General features: G+C 38.4%; 2 protein-coding genes and 1 non-coding gene across 3 annotated transcripts; 2 read left to right on the forward strand and 1 right to left on the reverse strand.

Moving 5' to 3' along the window:
* Positions 1-795: 795 nt before the first annotated feature.
* LOC113679611 (uncharacterized) lies at positions 796-13,110 on the forward strand. The gene is made up of 15 exons (XM_089195979.1): positions 796-1,364; positions 3,759-3,935; positions 4,422-4,472; positions 4,755-4,868; positions 5,183-5,262; positions 5,606-5,708; positions 5,784-5,844; positions 6,409-6,503; positions 6,658-6,807; positions 7,411-7,985; positions 8,250-8,485; positions 9,018-9,140; positions 9,825-9,978; positions 10,570-10,723; positions 11,178-13,110. The coding sequence occupies exons 1-15, from the start codon at positions 1,260-1,262 to the stop codon at positions 12,201-12,203; spliced, it is 3,204 nt and encodes a 1,067-aa protein (XP_089052105.1). The 5' UTR covers positions 796-1,259; the 3' UTR covers positions 12,204-13,110.
* Positions 13,111-13,572: 462 nt separating this feature from the next.
* LOC113679605 (beta-1,4-galactosyltransferase 5) lies at positions 13,573-18,938 on the reverse strand. The gene is made up of 7 exons (XM_089195986.1): positions 18,362-18,938; positions 17,376-17,488; positions 16,639-16,755; positions 16,193-16,380; positions 15,662-15,784; positions 15,095-15,196; positions 13,573-14,106 (listed from the first exon to the last, which is right to left on the reverse strand). Exons 1-7 carry the CDS (start codon positions 18,918-18,920, stop codon positions 13,983-13,985), a joined length of 1,326 nt encoding a protein of 441 aa, XP_089052112.1. The 5' UTR covers positions 18,921-18,938; the 3' UTR covers positions 13,573-13,982.
* A 642-nt stretch (positions 18,939-19,580) lies between these two features.
* On the forward strand, positions 19,581-19,653 carry Trnat-ugu (transfer RNA threonine (anticodon UGU)). The gene has a single exon. It is a non-coding gene; the product is annotated as a tRNA-Thr (tRNA).
* Positions 19,654-19,755: the final 102 nt, after the last annotated feature.

A 19,755-nucleotide genomic window follows, 5' to 3' on the forward strand; every position in this document is an offset into this window, starting at 1 on the left:
TGACAAGGCATAAGAAAAGTTCATGTCCACGGGTCTTACTCGACTAATATACAATCTTCAGCGGCATGAGCTTCAACCTGATGAAAACAAGATTCTCATTGGGATCAAAAATGATCAAAAATGACAAAAAAAGCTATTATCCTTGCAGGTGAGCAGAGAAGAAGCCATTAAAAAAAGAAAAAAACTCAGGCTTCGACGTGATTCGACCCGCACCTCCCGGATACAATATGGATGCTTCTAACTTGATCCCAAAAAAAGGATCAAAGCAGCTGGGAGCAATATGCAGTAACGGATTTGCACGAGACAGTGTAAATTTAGAAAGAACTTAACTTCTGATAATGCAAAGTATAGTGGTTTTGTATACAAATGTTTTACGATCACCTGTGATATTTAGAGTTTCGATTGGTAGACAAGTTTTTGAGACAAGAAATATAATTTATCATACTCCCCAGCAGAAAAGTAAAGTCATTTTGAAATACCTAGTGCAGTTTGGTCGATTGTGTTTTAAAAATATGTATCCAACGAAATTCTAACTCTTGGTGCATTCTCCATATATGATTAAAATCTCACCAATAATATTTGTCTCAATAAGAAATGCCATGAGAAGAAAGGAAACTGTTCTTATTTTTTGTTCCACGCAATTTTGATATGCGAAATATAAGCGAAACAACCAGAAATAAAATTTTTGAACGTAGAACAGAACGACGGGAATGAAAAGAATTACACAATTAAAAAATAGCTTTCAATTAAAGCGGAAAGCTATTTAACAAAGCTCTACCGAATCGGAAGTATTTTGCATGATTTCCTCATACAAGAAAGTGACTTCCTCCATGGCTCACGAGCGAGCAAAACTCTCCCAATATGACTTCTCTCCTCCCTAGGAATTTCCCACTTAGCTCATGACGTCATACCATGAAAAACACTTCACGCAAAGATGGCGACGGGTCTGTGTTATAAGTTGAGATTTTAGCTTTTTATAGCATTTACGACGGCTTTGAGAGCCCGGAAAGATATTTTAAGAATGTAATAGGCTTCATAGGTGCCAGGCAAAGACGTGATTGTGCTGGAGAATGTGACAATCTTGGGAATAATTCTTTGTTTTTCACGAGACGTTAGAATTATCAAGCGAAAGTTTCCACTGAGAGCTTCCATCAACATTAGATTGTCGTCAAGAGGATGCGTAGCATCTATGCTTGAAGGAACGCATGTCAAAGAAGATTAGTGGAAATAAAATCGACTGGTCAAGTTAATTGGAAAAAATGGACCGGCAAGAGCGACTAGAAAGGACAGCGTCTATGGCCAACAACAAGGGATTGCTGAATAACCCTGGTGAAAATAATTGTTTTCTGAACTCGGCAGTTCAGGTTAGAAAAACGTTTGTTTTCTGAGTAAATGATATATAGTTAAGCGATCTCTTTAGAAAAGATCTATTCTATTTTCTGTTTTGTGAGGGGGAGTAGCTAGTTGAAGCTTTTTCATTTAGAAGGAACGTGAGTACGCAAAATTATACGGACAATACAACGTTACACATAATGGTAGTTTGTGTTATTTTTATCACATTAAAAACAGTGTTGAAAACTTGTACGATGACCGATATGACCGCTAAATGTCCGCACAGTAGGATCTCTGCAGCGGTGATGTGATATAAAGGTTTTTCTCAAACTTAAAAGAGTTCTTAAGTTATCAAGATTTAAAACGCACTATTTCCGTTTCATAGACGAATTTTAGATCAGAAGCACGTATTGCTTTTGTTTTTAAAGACGTGGGTTAAAAAATCTGGAGGATTCGATTTTTGAAACAAGTTAATATCTATTGGATGTGTGATTACGTAAGGCTCTGCCGACATGAAATGTTGCACAAGAAGTACGCTTTGATTTAAGAAGTTAATCACCTAGTGACATGGGATGCCGCTCAAGGAATCGCGTTTTCATTTCAAATAAAGCTTTCAATGATGCGTGAAAGTGTTTTGTCAAAATGCTAAAGCGTGCTTTGTGGATGATTGAAATTATTTTTGACCAAACACAATAGAATCTGAAAAGCCTTAATTCCAGACCTTACGCCAAGCGTATGCATGCCGTCATAACCCAATTAATAAGAAATTTTTAAAGTTATTTCGCACAGATTCCAGAGATATTCTGTTGCTGTAGGGTATTAAAGTGTGTGCTAGGAAATAGGGTGTAGATGCTGGCTAAAGATCTTTTATCGTTGTTTAGCTATCAATATCAAAAGTTGCTCTCTATGATTGATCTTCAGATAATTTATTCATTTGCATTTGTGTTTTTAGAATCTTATCCTAGAGGTCATGCTTAAGTGAACGTTAATGGCAAAACAGCAACAAAAAAAAAGGAAAAAATTGGCTTTAACTTATTGAAAAGAGCTTTCTAAAATGAATGCAATTCATGACAGTTAAGCTTACTTTGTCAAAGTACTTTGAACTTTACACATCATATCCAAACCATAGTGTGGAGAGACATAAAATTGAAAAATTCATTACCTTGAAGACATTATAATGCAAACAGAGGCATCAAAAGATTTTGAGCTTCTTTGAGTTGTTATTTTTACTACTGGAAGAATGGCTGCCTTAGTGATTTTTAACCAATATCACTTTTTCTACTGAAAACAATATCTTTATCAAAAATTATCATTCTCCATAGCAGTGTGGTCACAGGAAATTGTTTATAGATGATCACTCAACTTTGAAAGATATAGGATAATTGAAACTTGCATTTCAATTCATAGGAGTTATTTTTGTAATAATTTAAGCTTTTGTTGAGAGTAATTTCTTATTGTTTTATGCTTTAGTCTTCTCCATGTTCAATAAAATTTGCTCTGTGCAATATCTTTCATCTGATTATGACATATTATGGCTGTTCAGCCAGCTAAGACTAGTGAATATTTTAAAACCTTTCAGGTCAGGTTTACAAATTGTGCAACACTTATTAACATAATTATGAAAATCCTGTGATATTTGCAAACATCTCTCCAAAAAAAATGTGAATAATAAGATGGAGAAGTAACGAGTTGTTCAATGACTTTGTGCTATTGAAAGGCTTGCAGCTAAGCATCATTGCATTTCCATCATACAGTTTTCGTATTTGTTTACAAATTTGCTGTTTTGATTAGGCATGGAAGATGGAAGAATTTTCTAGCTGATATTCAGAACTCTGTACCTAGATTTTGGTGGTCTGAGCTATCAGACATGGGAAATGTTTTCCTGTTACCTAAAAATATCCTCCAGCTACCAATTGTTTTAATGAGAACCCCGAAATCTGGTCATCATTCTGTTTCTTTTGGGGGGCTCTGTTTTGATTTGATGGCAAATTCTCAGAACTAAAATAATGAGAAATGTGTGGCAATCTGTGTAGAGAGTTGATACATGTAGTTTGATTGTTGGAATGAAGGAGTCAACAGATTTATAAATAATTTGACTTGTAACCTTAGCACACTAGATACTAAGACAGACTGTCTCTGAGCTTTCCCTTAACCCTTTACACCCTAACATCAGTATTCATATTCTCCATACTGTCCTCTGTACATTTACTAAGGTGCTGACAAGGAGAATTTGTCTAACAATCAAGAGTTTCTTTAGCTGGTGATCATTTCCTTTATTCTCATGACATCAATGTGTGATTCAGTGCTGACATTGTAGGGAGAAATTAGATGCTAGTCACTCCCAGGGGTTAAAGGGTTAAAAATAATTTAATATTGCTTGTAAGGTAGTTTTGATTCATTGATTCTCAAAAAGTATTTTTCTGTAGGTTCTCTGGCACCTGGATGTGTTCAGAAGAAGTTTTAGAGAGATTAAAGGTCATTACTGTATGGGAGAGTCATGTATATTCTGTGCACTGGACTTGATATTCAAACAATTCCAGTACAGCAGTAATGATGCCTTGCCACCAGATGGACTGCGAGTTGCTTTAGCTGCTGCATTTAAGGTTGGTGATTTACATGTAGAATACATTTTTGTAGTAGGGGAGAATGCTATATGGCAAATTTAGTAAGGCTTCTCATTGAGAAGAATCTGAGCATGGATCAAGCCATGTCAAATCACAAAAACAAGGGAGAATTCCTTTGATTGGAAAATGTGACGAGGTTAGAGGGTTATTTTTGTGTTGATCCAGACTACCACATAATATGGATGGGTTCAATATTGGAACAATAATGGATCTTCCTAGTCATCAATTAAAAAATTAAAGGTCAATCCAAAGATGTGGTGAGTTAACTACTGTATCAGAGCAACTTACAACTTGTAGAGATCTTTGTTTGTGTCTGTTACTAATGTATCAGAGCTCCGGTAGTTTTGCAATGATTTGATTTAAATTAGAACAAAATTGATTGATGCCAAAAGTCTGAAGGGTGAGTTTGATAGATACCTAAAAGATAGAACTATTAGTAATGAGAAGTAATATTTTGTTTGACAGAACCAGCACAGATTTCAGCTGGGAGACATGGATGATGCTGCAGAGTGCTTTGTAAGTGCCTTGTTGGTTCTAATAGTCTTGGCTTCCTTTTCAAAAACTTATTTTGGATTGATTGGGAAGGACATAGCTTATATGTTATCTTGTCAAGCCTTATAATTATCCATTGAGTATGATGTAGTCCCAGTAAATTAAAAAATTCAAATTTGTAGCTTCATGTCTTCTCATGCAGATTATTTTCTCTTAATTTTCCTTCTCTTTTTTAACCTAACAGGGAGTTAAATGGTAAGATGTCACATGCTTGCTAATCATTCTGTTTTTTTTCTCTTGTTCTAGGAAAACATCCTCAGTCATATGCATACCCTTGTGACAAAGAATGAGTACGATGATGCTTGTAATGCTAAACATTGTATATCACACCAAAAATTTGCCATGCAGGTTATTGAGCAGGTAATAATCACGGATTTCGTATATTTTGAATTTGGCTGGGTAAGGTTAAAAAGCAGACAGTGTTGAACTCCATAGTTCAGCTTAATTGAATTCTTGACCACATATTGATTTAATGAATGAAGTAGATGGTAAACTCAAACTGTGAAATCACTTTTTTTTTAATTTTTTGAGGGATTTTGTTTAACATGCAGCAAATACTATTCTATTGGTAGCTGATTATATGTTTATTTTGAGTATGTTTCACAAGTTGGTGATCCCAATGATTCTCAATTTACATTTATGGATCCAAATTATGTTTTTTTTTTTCTTTGTAGACAATATGTGAGTGTGGTGAGCAGTCAGAACCTCTGCCATTCTTCCAGCTGGTACACTATGTATCTGCGTCTGCACTGTGGTATGTTAAGTTACCCTCTTTTTTTAACACTTAAACCCCCAAGATCTCATTGTTAATTCTCCCCTCTGACCAGCTTTTACACAATTCTTGGCAAATAAGTTAGGCGAATTTGGCATTAGATCAAGACAACAACTTCTACGTGATAAGTTTGGGTATTCTCATTTGCCCTTTGCTGGATAATGTAAGGATATTGTAAAGAGAAGTTTCATGTCAGTCACTTCTGGGAGTTTAAGGGTGAAGTTTTTGCTCGGGTGCCACACTGACTTGAGTCTAATTTGTTACATGACTGTATGATCCTTGTTTCATTACTGGATGAAAATGGATTTGTTTTGTTTGTGTTCAGTGCTAAAGCAAGGAGACTGAAAGGATGGGATAGCACTCGCCCTATTGAAAATCCATTTGGATATCTGCTTCGTAGAGCAGGACAGGACACTAGAGAGTGCCAAGTAAGTCACAAATATGTAAGGTAAGTCTCTATTGTGTCATTGGTAATTCTAATCAAATTTTTTCTGTTATTTCAGAGTCCAGACTGTAATGAGAAAGTCCAAGTTCAGCGGTTGTTATTAAATTGTCCTGATATTGGTGAGTTTAAGAAATAATTGAATGTATTTATGAAATTTACAGGTCAGTGTAGAAACCAGATTTAAAAAGACGCTAAGGCATAAATGATACAGGGTCACTGATATACATTCATGCAAATGAACTGTTGTCTCAGACAATTTTGCACTTGTGATTTTTTTATCACAAGTAGTATTTATCCACTGTGTGAGTAACTAATTGCCTGTTACTAATGAGTCCTGGTGATCATTCTTTCATATGATTATCAGTTTTGATTCACATGCAAATTAAACTCATAAATGAGGCCTGGCGCTCAACCATTCGTATGAAAATTTTCATATGAAAGGTTGAGCACCAGGTCTCATTTTGAAAAAAAGGTAATTCAGAAATGGCCAATTCATTGACTTACTGATAGGCTGAAACTGAATAAGAAAATGACTGTTTCACAGACTTTCTAAATGAGTGAATGACTTACTGATTGATTAATGTACTGAATAATTGAATGAAGTATTGACTAACTGACTGATGGATTGATTATAGGATTGATGAATTCATTATTTGACTGATCAACTGTTTTATTAATTGCAGTGAGCGTTGGTCTTATCTGGGACTCTGAGTGTCCTGATGCAGAACATATTGCTGATGTTTTACAATGCATTGGAACAACTCTGAAGCTTTCTGATGTAAGAACACTTTCTTTTAAAAGTGTACTCTGTTTACCAGAAAGCTCTTTTCCCTTGAGTTACCTGCTACCTAAATTAACTTCAGTTTGCACTGACTAGGGAAACAAAATTGATGGTGTGTAGTTTTTTCTTCAATTTTCTTATCTGTTTCCAGTTGTATCATCAAGTGTATGATGAAAAAGCCAAGGATGCCTGTCTGCAGCTGGTTGGTATAGTGACATACTATGGCAAACACTACTCAACATTCTTTTTTCATAGCAAGCTGAGAACATGGATTTATTTTGATGATGCCAGAGTCAAAGAGGTGGGTGTTCTGGCTTGAAAGAGAAGCCATGAATTATTTATTTTTAACTTGACATTATGTATTATTGCTCTGTAATATTGTTGAAAGGGGCTGGAAGAATTTAAAATTTCTATTATTTGTAGTCTGAATGTTGTTCTGTTATTTATTACTCATGAGAATATTTTCAGAGGTGGCTTGAAGTCAGAACAAATGTATGTCCTCAAGCTGTGTTAAAATCCATGTCAAGTTAGTAGAACAGAGGAACATTTCTAAGGATTCAACATTTCCAAAAACAACCACAATCTTTTTCAAAAGGAAAGCATGCTTGGAGAAGTGAGGGAAATTGGAATGGCAGTCTTTGTTGTGAGATTACAAATTGTAATTTTTTCAAAACTGAAAAGTGACCATTTCATGAATTCAAAGTGGTTTTTAAATGACAGGGTTTGAATTTTTCAAGTTTGAATTTATTTGAGAGAGTAACAATGTGAACCTGGGACCAATGTCAGTATCTGAGCAACTGCATACCTACCCTTCCCTAACCCAACATTAACCTAACTCGTTATCAGTTGACTGTTGTTGTGTTAGAGGAGGGGTAGGTAATTGAGACTGAACGTTTTACTTCAGATTGGTTCTGATTGGTTGGTTATGATGGAGAAATGCCGCCTATGTCACTATCAGCCTCTTCTGCTGCTCTATGCCAACCCTGTTGGTACACCAGTAAATGCTGACTCAGCACCAAAGGAGCGAGTACTCATCAATGGTGCAGTTCACGAGAAGGGAACTGAAGGGAAGCAGTCAGTGAAAGGTCTTAATACAGAAAGAGGGACAGCTGATGGTGTAAGCGACTGCGAAAAGAGCCCTGTTATGTCCAAAAAATCCAAATCACGTAACAAACCAAAACTAGACAAGAAATCACTGTTCAGATCAAAGAAGAGCCTTTCCTCTGGAGACTTGTCCATTCCTAAAAAGGAGCTCACGCGGTCACCAAGCAACGCGTCAGACAGTACAACTAGTAGTCCTGGAAAGGAGAGGCAGAGGCCGAGCTTCAAACGAATAGGAACAGCAATCATGAGTGCAATGAACCCTGCTCTAGCTGTGTCTCACTTAAAGCAGAACAAGAAAAAAGGGTCTTCAAAGTCCCGACGTTCGTCAACTGGCTCCAGTGAGTCTAGCGGCGACCCTGATCTTATAGATTTGAGGTGAGCAGCATTTTGTTTTAGATCAGGTCGTGCATTGTGTCTAGTAGTTGAGCTTCTCTGATGTTTTCTTATTTATCATTTGTCCGCATCTGTTAGTTTTGTTTTAAAGTGCTGAAAAACTACCTATGCTCGTTACAGAATTGGAAAATTTCAGATCTGTTACAATAACTGTCTTAATTTAGGTTTTGTTGCCTCCGTACTCTGTCCTAAGCCTAGTGAACTATGATAGTTGTTAACTTACCTTGGTTCCTCATCTTCCTTCAGTCCCAAGAACGAAGAGGCGAAAATGGAGATCCTGAAACTTTATGAACAATCTAAAGCATTGCACTCTGCCCAGGCCAGAGCAATGAATAACGACAGTGGGATTAGTTCTACACCTTCCTCAGCAGGGGGGTCCGTCAGCTCTACGGATACTAACCATGGGGGTAGTGACGAAGATCTCATCGATTTTAACCAATCATGGCGACGCTCTCAGTATGATAACTGGCCCCCACCTCCAGGTAAAAGTGCGCTCGCGCATTGCTGGTTATGTACGGTTCGAACTTCGTTGGATACATTTGAAAGAAACGCTTTTATTTTGAAAACCCTCGCAAAAGTTTTCGTACCCGGTGGAACAATCTTACTCCCAGACTCCTTATTTCTATGACTGCGCCTGTTCTGCTGGCCAGTGGTAAGGGAGTCTCTGGATAAAGATTGATGGCAGAATTGCTTGCTTGCGTTCTTCAGCATGCGCGGTTTAATCATTAAAGTATATACAGTGGTGACGTAAACTCTTTTGGAAGTTAAGTTGCCTCCTCAAGTCTTTCCTCTTTAGAAAAAGAGAGTCTTTTTCGTGGGGTTGTTTTTTTAACCAACCAAAATTTTCCCTGTTAGGTCGAAGTTTTATTTTGAGAGGAGAGACTTGTTGAAAGAATCGGAACTGAACGTCTTTTCGCGAAAATCAAGTGAACCCGATAGAAAAGACGGCGATGTATCTACATTGGGGAATAATACTGTTACTTTGCTAACATTTTGTTTCATTAATTTATTCAGCTTATACGGCTGATCGTATTGAAAAACTTATTAAAGAGGGACAGCTGTACCTTCAGTTATCGCAGGAGTGGGAGGATCAAAAGGATCTCGTCAAAGCTTTTGATTATTGCACCCATGCAGCTAGTGAGTATTTTTTTTTTTTTAGTTCGGACTGTACATGTATTTATTTACGAGAAGGCAACTATCGGAGTATTAGGAAAATAGGGGCTGGGCGAAGTGCAAAAGGCACAAAAAGTTTTGCGTAAGGAAAAATTTTCCCGAGAAACTTTATGAAAAGCAAGTAGCCTTGAAACTCATGAACGAGATTTTTTATCTGAAAATTAAAGAAATCAGTTCTTCATTTAAAATTTAAATGAAGACATCACGGAATTGGAAGAGGTGCCCTCCTCTTCACAGCTCTTTTGGTTCATTTCCATCAGTCGGCCAAAGTGGTGAGCTAACACAATCCTTACATGTATGGTTACAACCATGTGTATTAATGTGTTCAATATGATATGAGGAAAACATTTATTTAAGGTTTTAGAGCGCCCTTGCCTCGCAATCCAACCAAATTTAAGGGCCATATGACCAACCTATTGTGGGTGTGGTCTACTAGGTCCACAACAAAAGGCTTATTTTGAATGCCAGTTTTAGTTATTGAATGTCATTTTTACTGTCTCAATTTAATCTTATTATTTTATTTCACGTAGCTAATTTATAATTTTATCATGTCAGATAATTATAATTATAGCCTTGCTTTGCTGATAAGTTGCTAAATATTTGGCCCTGACGTTGTTAATTAAAGATGATTGTGTTTCTTTACCTCAGCTATGTTTAGAATGGTCACGGAGGATAATAGTGTGGACCTAAACAGAAAGAACTACGCTCAAATGAATCTCAATGTTTGCCACGCACGGGCCAAAAATTTGAACCACGTATTGCAATCCAGTCAGACAACAGACAATGGAACTACTTCTGTCAGGTATTCAAGGGTTGATCTTACTATTTTGCTGAAGAAGTGGTTTACACGCACACTCGCAGCTAGGATACGCAACGACACGTAATCGTGCGTGTGAAATGGAACTCTTTTTTTTTTTTTTTGCATCCGTATTTTTGGTATTGTGTGCCTCATTATAAATATATATAGTTGTATGGTGGATGTCAATTCCTTGGCCTGAAGAACAGGCGTAACCTTTTCGCGTTTTTCAGTCAAATAGAGTCACAAGCGAGGGGAGGCGCGTGAAAACAATAACTCCCCCGGCGCGTGACTATTTCTTCGCGGTTACTTTGCGTTTGCCTCTGTTCGCCTAAAGAAAAGAAAAAATGCCCTGAAAAAAAAACTCACGCGTGTTCTGCAGGCAAAAAATTCCTAGAATTGAGCACAACCTTGAGAATTAAAACCAACAGATGTAACCCCTCTATAGAAATCTCCCTCAGTGATGCGTGTCTCCACGATATATGCCCAATTTAGAAACAGAAACAAACCGTTAAACTTTCCGCAATCAATGCCCCGCATTCAAAATACTCTGTGCACCACTAACCGCTTGTAATGCTCTTCCTTTTTTTCTTTTAGTCTTTCGAGGCAGAAAGAGGAAGAACTCTTACGCCAGCAGAGACAAAGAGAACAGTACATAATCAGGCAACAACAACAACAGCAGCAACAAAAACAACAAAAACAACAACACCAACAGATGCCTCAGCAGCTACAACCACCTCCAGTACAATACGTATGTAGCCAGCGGATCTGTTTACTCTATTTCTAGCGCTCCAAGTTCATATTAAACTCTCCGAAAATCAACTGAAGATTCGTTTCGCTTAAATTGTAGGCAGTTTCTTTTTCTGTAGTGAAACGTACAGTTACGGTTCCTATCTTTCTTTTCTTTTTTTTTTTGCCTTCGAAAGACCTAGTGACAACTTTTACGGCAGCTCTTGTAGATGTCAGCGAACCAAGTACTGGAGTCCACTTATTGAACATTCTAGAAAGAGCGACGAGCACTTCCTTAATTTTTATACGGGTTGGGGAGTTTTCCTTTTTCCCCCTGGCGGGAGCAAGCACAGGCCCCACTTTTGTTCACCCGTCCCCCGTCGCGGAAACTCAGAGACTGAGCAATGATAGTCGAGAGAAGCCTTTGAAGACACGCATTTCAAAATTTTTTTTATCTTTTAATTCCGTTTTTACAGATGTCTGTCCAACGAAGGGATCGACCCGTTAGAGAATACTCATCCGCTCAAGTTACAGCACGTAGTGTTCAAGAAGTACCCGTGTCCTCCAGTAATGGGAGTTACGTGGATTCGAGATTTAACCGTAAAGACAATTGGGAAGAACGAAACGCCACCAGTCTACCCCTGAAAACAAAACCCACAGTGTATTCAAGTGGACATTATGTCAGCAAACCTCAAGGGAACAAAACCGGCTCCAGTGGAATGGGGCCGGGAGTTTGCTCGCAGCAAATTAAACCAGACTATTTGTGCTACAATCCTGTCCATTACGAGCGAGAGAGAGAGAGTGAAATTGCTTCCAGAATTCAGAACGTTGATATTCGCGCTCCGAGTCCGGAACCGAGAACGGATCATACCAAGGTTATTCCTGTCGGCGTGAACAGGACGAGGACTTCCGAAAACCGCCGACCTCCGCCTCCGACCAGACGAGTGTCAAGTTCGATTTACATTTCACCGTCGAATCCGTCAAATTTAAGAGCTTCTACGGTTGACACTTACGACCCTAAGACTTACCGAAGTAGCGACAGTCCGAAAGCTCCCCCTAGTATATCGATTTCACGGCCAAGACACAAAGTGTCTTACGTGGGAAATTTAGCTCAGAACTCTCGCCCGACAACTCGCGATCGTTCTCCATCGCCCGCACGCTCTGCGGATGGGATGGACAGTGATTATCGAGCCCGTGGTTCTTATGGTCCGCGGCCTGCCCAGTATGTACCCGCCCCTCCATATAATCCACCACATCAACGTGAACATCTGAAAAGTTATTCCACATCATCCTTATCGAGACCGTGGTTCCAATCGGGTTCGACCGACGATTCATACACGAACACTTCTCGAGACCTTCGGCAAGTACCGGCGCGAGTCATTACTGATCGGCCGGTTTGCGAGAAATGCCGATGCGTCCCAATTGACAGGCGACAACGCCTATGTGCTGGTTGTGAGCAGGAGCTGTACCAAATTCACTCCAACACAGCCAGACTCTACTGAGGCCTATTGTTACACGGGAGGGAAGAGAAGTGCAACATGCCACAGCATACCATGGCAGTTTGTTTTACCATGGTTTGTTTTGTTGTTAAGAAAAGAAAAAACGACCCCAGATGTAAAAATATTTATTCAGTAGCTTCAAGCACACAGTACTATTCAATATGTTGTATGTACAGTTCCTCCTCACCGTTTGTGTTGCAGTTAATTATGAAATGCAGCACAAGAAATAGGAGAAAGGTCCGTGTAAGCGAAATTAAAACTTAGAATTGATTAAGAGATATATTCCCGTAGGATGATTTAGAATGATGCACCCCCAACGCGAGGAGATTTGTCATTTAGCCTGGGATTTTGAAGGCTACATATAGCTTATGTATCATCACTGAATAGTTTCAGAGTTGTCTATTTTTGTTTAAATAAGTTATATTGATAGGTTTCTATTTTCTTCGGGAAGAAATTCTTTTCGTTTGTTTGGGTGGGTCGCAAGTGAGGGGACGGTATTAACCCTTTCAATCCCAAGATCTCATTGATAATTCTCCTTAATGTCTGCCATACAATTCTTATGATGTTAGTTCTGAGAATTTGGTATTGGATCAACTAATCCCATAATTAATATTTTTTTATTCTCGTCACCTACCTACTTGATATTGTAAGGAGAAATTCTCTCTCGGTCACTTGTGGGAGTGAAAGGGTTGAGATCTGTTCTTAAAGATGTGTACAAAGAAAAATATTACGAATGAGGAAACCGTGGCGCAATCTTTGGTTGAAGAGCGGAAGATTGATCCTGGATAGAGATTCCTTCTTCAAATGTGAGGGTAACTATGAACGAGCCAGGGGTGTACTTTTACGGTATTTACATATAATCACTATAGTAGTGGAAGAGTTGTTAATAAATTTAACGAGGAATTTAAAAGACGAGATTGTAACTTTTTGAGTGGGTGCTTCAATGATGTCTGGGTCACTATACCGTGTTGCGAAAGGTGACGACGTGTCTAATGTTTTGAGGTGTGGGGGGAATGGCAACAGCACATGGTCTTACACTCTCAAGGGCGCCATTGTATAACATTGACGTGGGATGGGAAGACATCCTAGAGATGATTAACCAGTTAATTTTCCAGTTCCCAAAGTTATCTTGTAAACAGGTTATGAGAACAGACAAGCTTATCAGCTGGGGGCGTTATTTTGGAAGAAGACCATAACCCACATTGTCATTAGGGGAGAATTACTAATTGGGTCCTGGGATTGAAAGGACCAGTTGTGCGATTGGGGAACTCTTGAATGTTATTTTATGATCAGGGTGGGGAGTTGGCGAAAAGTAAGTTTTGTCCTTACTGTTCGTTCCTGTAAGCTGAGATGGAAAACCTACTAAAAACAACGAAGTCGAAAAATCTTTTATTGAAATTCATCTCACTAACAAAGAACAGACGCGAAAAAGAAAGAAAAACGATGACAAAACTATTGTGTTGTCTTATTATAAGACGCGAGTTATGACCATTTGAAAATAGCTGAACCCACGCTCCTTCTCAAAAATCCTTTCAGCGGCTGCATAACTTCGAAAAAAGTGTCACTCACTTTCTGTATTTAATACCACCACAACGTGGAGGCAACTATCGGTCTTTGCTGTTGAGGAAGATAACAGAACAGCGAACTCTCTCGATGTCAAATGAAGACATGCCAGGACACCTGTCTTTTAAGGATGGATCATTCATGTTGCTAAGCGACCACAAGAGGTACAATCGCTGGCTTAGCATGGTACGTCGTCGACTGTTTCCATTTCGTTCTACCCTATTGGAGTGATACAGATATCAGAGTGTACAACGGCTTTTCCTGGAATTCTATCACAGTGTATGCGAGCGTGTTTAATCCGTCCGTATCGATAAGCACCTCACTTCTACGAAGTTCCTCATGCCTGTTAAAAAAAGATAAATAACAATCTCGAAGTGAAGTTCAAATTTCAAATTCTTGTTTATGATTTCCAATCCTTTATTTCAAAATTAGTTTGGATAGAGCAGTTTCAATTTTCAGCTAAGTGGTTAAAGGAATTTGGAATTAGGCCTAGTTTGGTCTATTATTATTCCAAAGAAAAATAACTTCGAAATACCATGATTGGCCTCTCGCATTTCCGCGCTTTAGGCATCTTAGTCTCTCTTAACCCTTTAGCTCTCAGAGGTGATTGGCAAGTAACTTCTCCCTGTAATATCCATATATTATACAACAAATAGCTAATGAGAATACCCAAACTTATCAGGTGGAGGTTGTTCTCTTGATCTAACACCAAATTCTTGTAACTAATTTAAAAGGAAATGTGCAGCAGCTAGAGGGGAGAATTAACAATCAGACTTTGGGATTTAAAGGGTTAAGGTTCTCCATAGCTCCTTGTAAGAATTATTCCTGTGTTCTGATTGGCTGTTGTAGTTATTTCGATTTTGTTTTGCAACAAGCAGTCGAGATGCCCTTAAGTTGTGAGATTTCGACAGAGAAGTTTATAAGAGGTTACCAACACATTTTTTCATTCCACTACTACGCCATTTTACCACATAGGAGCATCAGAACGCGCGCAAATATGTCACTGTATTACACCGTAGAACAGGGGAAAATAGCGACGGAAAGCTGAGCTCATGTTAGTAAAAAAAAACTCCAATGGTTTCGGTTGTGTTGTTCTCGTCTTTCGCTAAATTTCGATCTATGCTCAGTAAGACCGAAGGATGTATTGCGAACTAGAAGCCAAAATACTTGAAAACGAAATAATAGTGCATCAATAAATCCCTTATTCAATGGTTTAACATAAAATACGAACGGACATTTTGCTCATGGCTCGATCGGAATAATACCACCTAACTCGCAAAATATCTGTACATATTACATGTTAAACCGTGATATGGTGTATTTATTCCTACCTTTCAGGATTTTCTTCTCCTTCTGTGTGTGAATGACTCAGCATGGTGTATCGACCAATCATGTGAGCCGGTCGAGTGAGACTCAGGCGCCTTTCTGTGATTCTTAATAGGAAACATGAACATTGAAGCAAATTTTAAAATTTTAAATCCAAGGTGGTAGAGTGTGCTTGGGTTTGATATTTCTACCACTCTTGCAATACTAGACATGACGTAGAGTAAAGAATGGTGGTGACGTCACTAGCCGTAAACCTGACTAGTAACAATGTGTTCAGACATGGTTTGACGCTTCTCTGGTTTAAAGATTTGATGAATGTAACCGAAAAGTTACAATTCATAGACCCAAGGTTTCGACATCCCTGTCTAGTGCCTTCATCAGGAGTGATCTGATCGCTGTCACGACAGGTCCTTTTATACGCCCACAAATTAGCTGTCCTTTTTTCTGACGAGGTGTAAATAGGCGTCAGGTAGTAAGCCGCCATCATTACGATTTAAAGGAGCGTGGGCGGAGCTGATGAACTTTAATATAACAATGTGTTGTTTGAATATAATTTTTTCCTTTTTACGAACCTGACATACAAATCATCATCTTCTCCTCCCCAACCCCAGAAGCGATTTGGAAATCCATTGATCCGGCGGTAATGCTCGACCCAAAAACCTTCAACACCACCAAACAAAGTCTTGTACTTTAATCTGTGTTGGCAAAAGGAAACAGATTTCAACCTTGGACAAAACTTTATTCAGAAATCTCAAAAATTCCAAAACAGCTGATTCTCAAATCCGAAAACCCGAATGACGCACCCTGCTTTAGTTTCGTATCGGTCTAAAGCGTGGCCTTGGATCTTAGTTTTACCTTTCGACCATGTGATTGGTCAAGAAATATCACTCCATTCAATTACCAATGAGATGGTCATATTTCCCGCGCTTTCATATACACACTTCATTTACCTTGATTTATCATTGGCTCCTCGGGATGATTATTTTAAATCTGATTTGCTGTGGTATCACTCTTATTAGGGTACTGCAAAGGATCAGCTATAAGGCTATTAACAACAAAAACCTCAAAACTGAACAAAAAACCCTTCTGTCATGAATACTAACATGTAGTCATGGCGGCTCACAGCAGTGGACATATGACGTGGAGATGAGGGACAGCTGTAGTCATTTCTGGCATCCTCTGGGATCAGATCCACATCGTGGAATATTACACAAGTGAAGTTATCCGCCTTCATTGCTTCATTGAACCCAACGTTCATTAGCATTCCACGATTAAAACGTTCGTTGTCGGCCTGGAAAATAAACGCATGTTAGTTCTCAGCTAAGTCAAAGTTTAAGTTTTGCATGAAAAAAAAGATAAAAACTAGAAACTTCTTTGTTTATGTTGCTTATTCCTAGCTTTACGAGGACTTGGAGTGGGGGGGGGGGGGGGTTTCGTCGTTTGACGAAACAAACAACTTTTGCGAGGGAGACTAAACATGAGTCACCTGTTACAATGTATTTTCCCGCCTTACGAGTACAATCGGGAGAGGCCTATCCCCCAGTTTTACCTGTTCTATAATGAAGATTCTGTACTCTAACATTTGCCATCGGAGATACTTGTGCATGTGTCTTACGAATATGTTAAGGTGTTCTTGTCTGTCCCTGAAGGGAACAACTATGGCTACCTGAAAAATGAGAGAAATGTAGAATTAAAGTAGTTTCATCTTACCCCAATGAACTGCGATGGTATTTCTCTATTGTTAGATCTTCAGAAACCACATTATTTCATTCGTTCATTCTTCGTTCATTCGTTCATACCTTCACTCGTTTATACGTGCATTCGTTCATTCGTTCATTCTTTCATTCTTTCATTCTTTCATTCTTTCATTCGTTCATTCGTTCATTCGTTCATTCGTTCATTCGTTCATTCGTTCATTCGTTCATTCGTTCATTCGTTCATTCGTTCATTCTTTCATTCTTTCATTCTTTCATTCTTTCATTCTTTCATTCTTTCATTCTTTCATTCTTTCATTCTTTCATTCTTTCATTCTTTCATTCTTTCATTCTTTCATTCTTTCATTCTTTCATTCTTTCATTCTTTCATTCTTTCATTCTTTCATTCTTTCATTCTTTCATTCTTTCGTTCTTTCATTCTTTCGTTCTTTCGTTCTTTCGTTCTTTCGTTCTTTCGTTCTTTCGTTCGTTCGTTCGTTCGTTCGTTCGTTCATTCGTTCATTTGTTCATTGACTCACTCGCTCATTTGCTCCTATTTTTCGCCGCCTAAGTAATTTAATCTCGTTATAACCTTTTTTCTTGGTATACAGTCTGGTTTCCATTGTCCACCGTTCTGCACAAATTCTAACTCACGTTCGACATCCTCGAGCTTCAGTGCATTGTTGTAAACCGCCAGCAAACCAACTGAAAAAAGAATTATTTTCCAAAAATATGGACTCAATAGATCTTTGCAACTGTCCCCGTGGAAATGATATTTTACGACGATTTCTCTTCTCCCTCCTTCCGCAGGGGATTTTCCCTTCCTCATTTGCGTGAGTGCTCAAGGTGGATAATAAAGAAATAGACGATACAGTTTGCTTCATTAACCACATTATTCTATTTCTGCGATCAAAAAGCTACACGAATAGTTGCTACTTTTCGCGCTTTTATATTTTAAAAATAGTAGCATTATTAGTGAGAAATTGTCTTCAAATGTGCTAAATACTCAATCATCTAAGCCGTCATATGATTTAAGACTTTTCATTAAAACCTAGCCGCTTCACTATGAAATGACAGAAAAGTTATCAACCAAGTCAAAATTTCCTTAACATGCAATTTCTAGGTGTTAAAACCAAGAGAAAGATCAAACCTGCGACATTTTGTTAAAACCACTCAAGAGGTTGAAAAAAGCAGAGAGGTTCTTCGTTGCGTCGCAGGTTACTGGCCTGGTTGCTAAGCAGTATTCAATATAGCAGTGCCTGTGGTCGAATCTTTGGCTCATTTCAATCGGTCATGTTACACTTTTGAATTTCTAAACACAGTCTGTTTGTAACATAATTCTATTCATACTTTCTGGTATCGGTCATCACAATTATTCGGTTTCAGGGGCATAGTTCTTCTCTGACGATGCGAGACTAAATAAGAAGGCTCTTTGAACGTGATCAAATAATAAAAAAAAGGATATATGTTTTGAACCATGGGTGATACAATGGGTCATGGGTTCAAATCCCGTTGAAAACAGGATCGTTTTCAGTCTTCCTTCACTTATTTTTTTATTCCTATATTCTTTGAACTTACCTGAGTTTAGGTGACTGGTGGGACACGGTGTACCACTCTCCAGGTTAAATTCTTTGTCCATTTTCTCCATCAATTTTGCCAAAGAAAATCCGTTTGGATTCACTCGTGGAAGAACGTTGTTTGAAATATCGCTTGCCATTAAAATACGGGCCTTGTTTATAGGAACCCCTAGTCCTTCAAGAAATGAAAGAAGGCTACTTCTCTTCGCAGAATTTTCCTTTTCGCCTGTTAATTCTTCAGACGCTCTCTCATCTTTCGCCGTAAGTTCTGGCGTCGAAGAAGAATTCAATCCGTCATCTTTCATTATTCCAGCTCCAAAATTCAACGACGTTTCGTGTGTAAAATCCCTTGGAAAATAAGCTAAATCACCTTCTGACGGTTCCTCTTCAAAATAAATTTTCACTACTGGCACATGCGGTAAATGCCCGATCGTAAGAACATAAAGAAGAAAATATAACACTGTTCCTGAAATCAAAACTAAATTGAAAGCTTTGAAAGGGGACATTTTAGGAAAAAGAGTGGCGTTATGCTTTTGGAAGTCATCGATAAAACAAGACATCCCTTGGTAACGCCCCAGGAGTGGAAAGAATGTTTGAATAAAACAACACCATGAACGTCTTTTATGAGGATGAATCAATCATTATAAATTTACTTAGGCGAAGACCACTGTTTGAACAGAACTGGCCGAAGCTGGATAGTTAAAAGGAGAGGGACTTGCTGCGTTGTTGATGAAACGGGGTTTACCTTGGTGTAGGCACCTAAGGGGTTTTTTGTTGTTGTTGTTTTTTATCAATTTCTCAGACTTTTTCTACTCTTTTATGTTCTTTGTTCTACGTCATTTGTGAACTTAACAGGTTTCTACACTGAGGATGAGCCTAATTTTATAATTTCTTACCACTTTGGTCGACATATGCTACCAATATTGACGTCATCACTTAAACATCATATCTTCTCCTGTTTTTCGGACGGCTCAATACAAGATGGGTACAGCTCTCTAAACGTGTTTCTCAATATTTCAGTAAATACCGTAAAGACCTTTCTTTAGGTCATGAAATGATCAAAATTCGTCAAAATTGATCTGTTCCACCAATTAAAGTTACACGGTCTTACAATGGTCTGAAAAACGATCATATGAGGACATCAAAACCCATGATGCAATGCAAAATAACGTGTAAAGGTTGTATAATTATGTAAAGTTTTCCCTCCCTCGGACGAGCGAGCCTCTTTAGCTCAGTGGTTAGAGCACTGGTCTTGTAAACCAGGGGTCGAGAGTTCAAATCTCTCAAGGGGCTGCGAAAAATCACTTTTCCTTTTTCAGTTGTTATCTTCCTTTCTTTCTTTTTCTACTCCAATTTTCTTTCCCCTGAATCTTTATCTAAATACTTGGCTCTATG

The sequence above is a fragment of the Pocillopora damicornis genome, chromosome 1 (genome assembly GCF_964200805.1).
Source record: "Pocillopora damicornis chromosome 1, jaPocDami1.2, whole genome shotgun sequence".
NCBI classification, from domain to species: Eukaryota; Metazoa; Cnidaria; class Anthozoa; order Scleractinia; family Pocilloporidae; genus Pocillopora; species Pocillopora damicornis.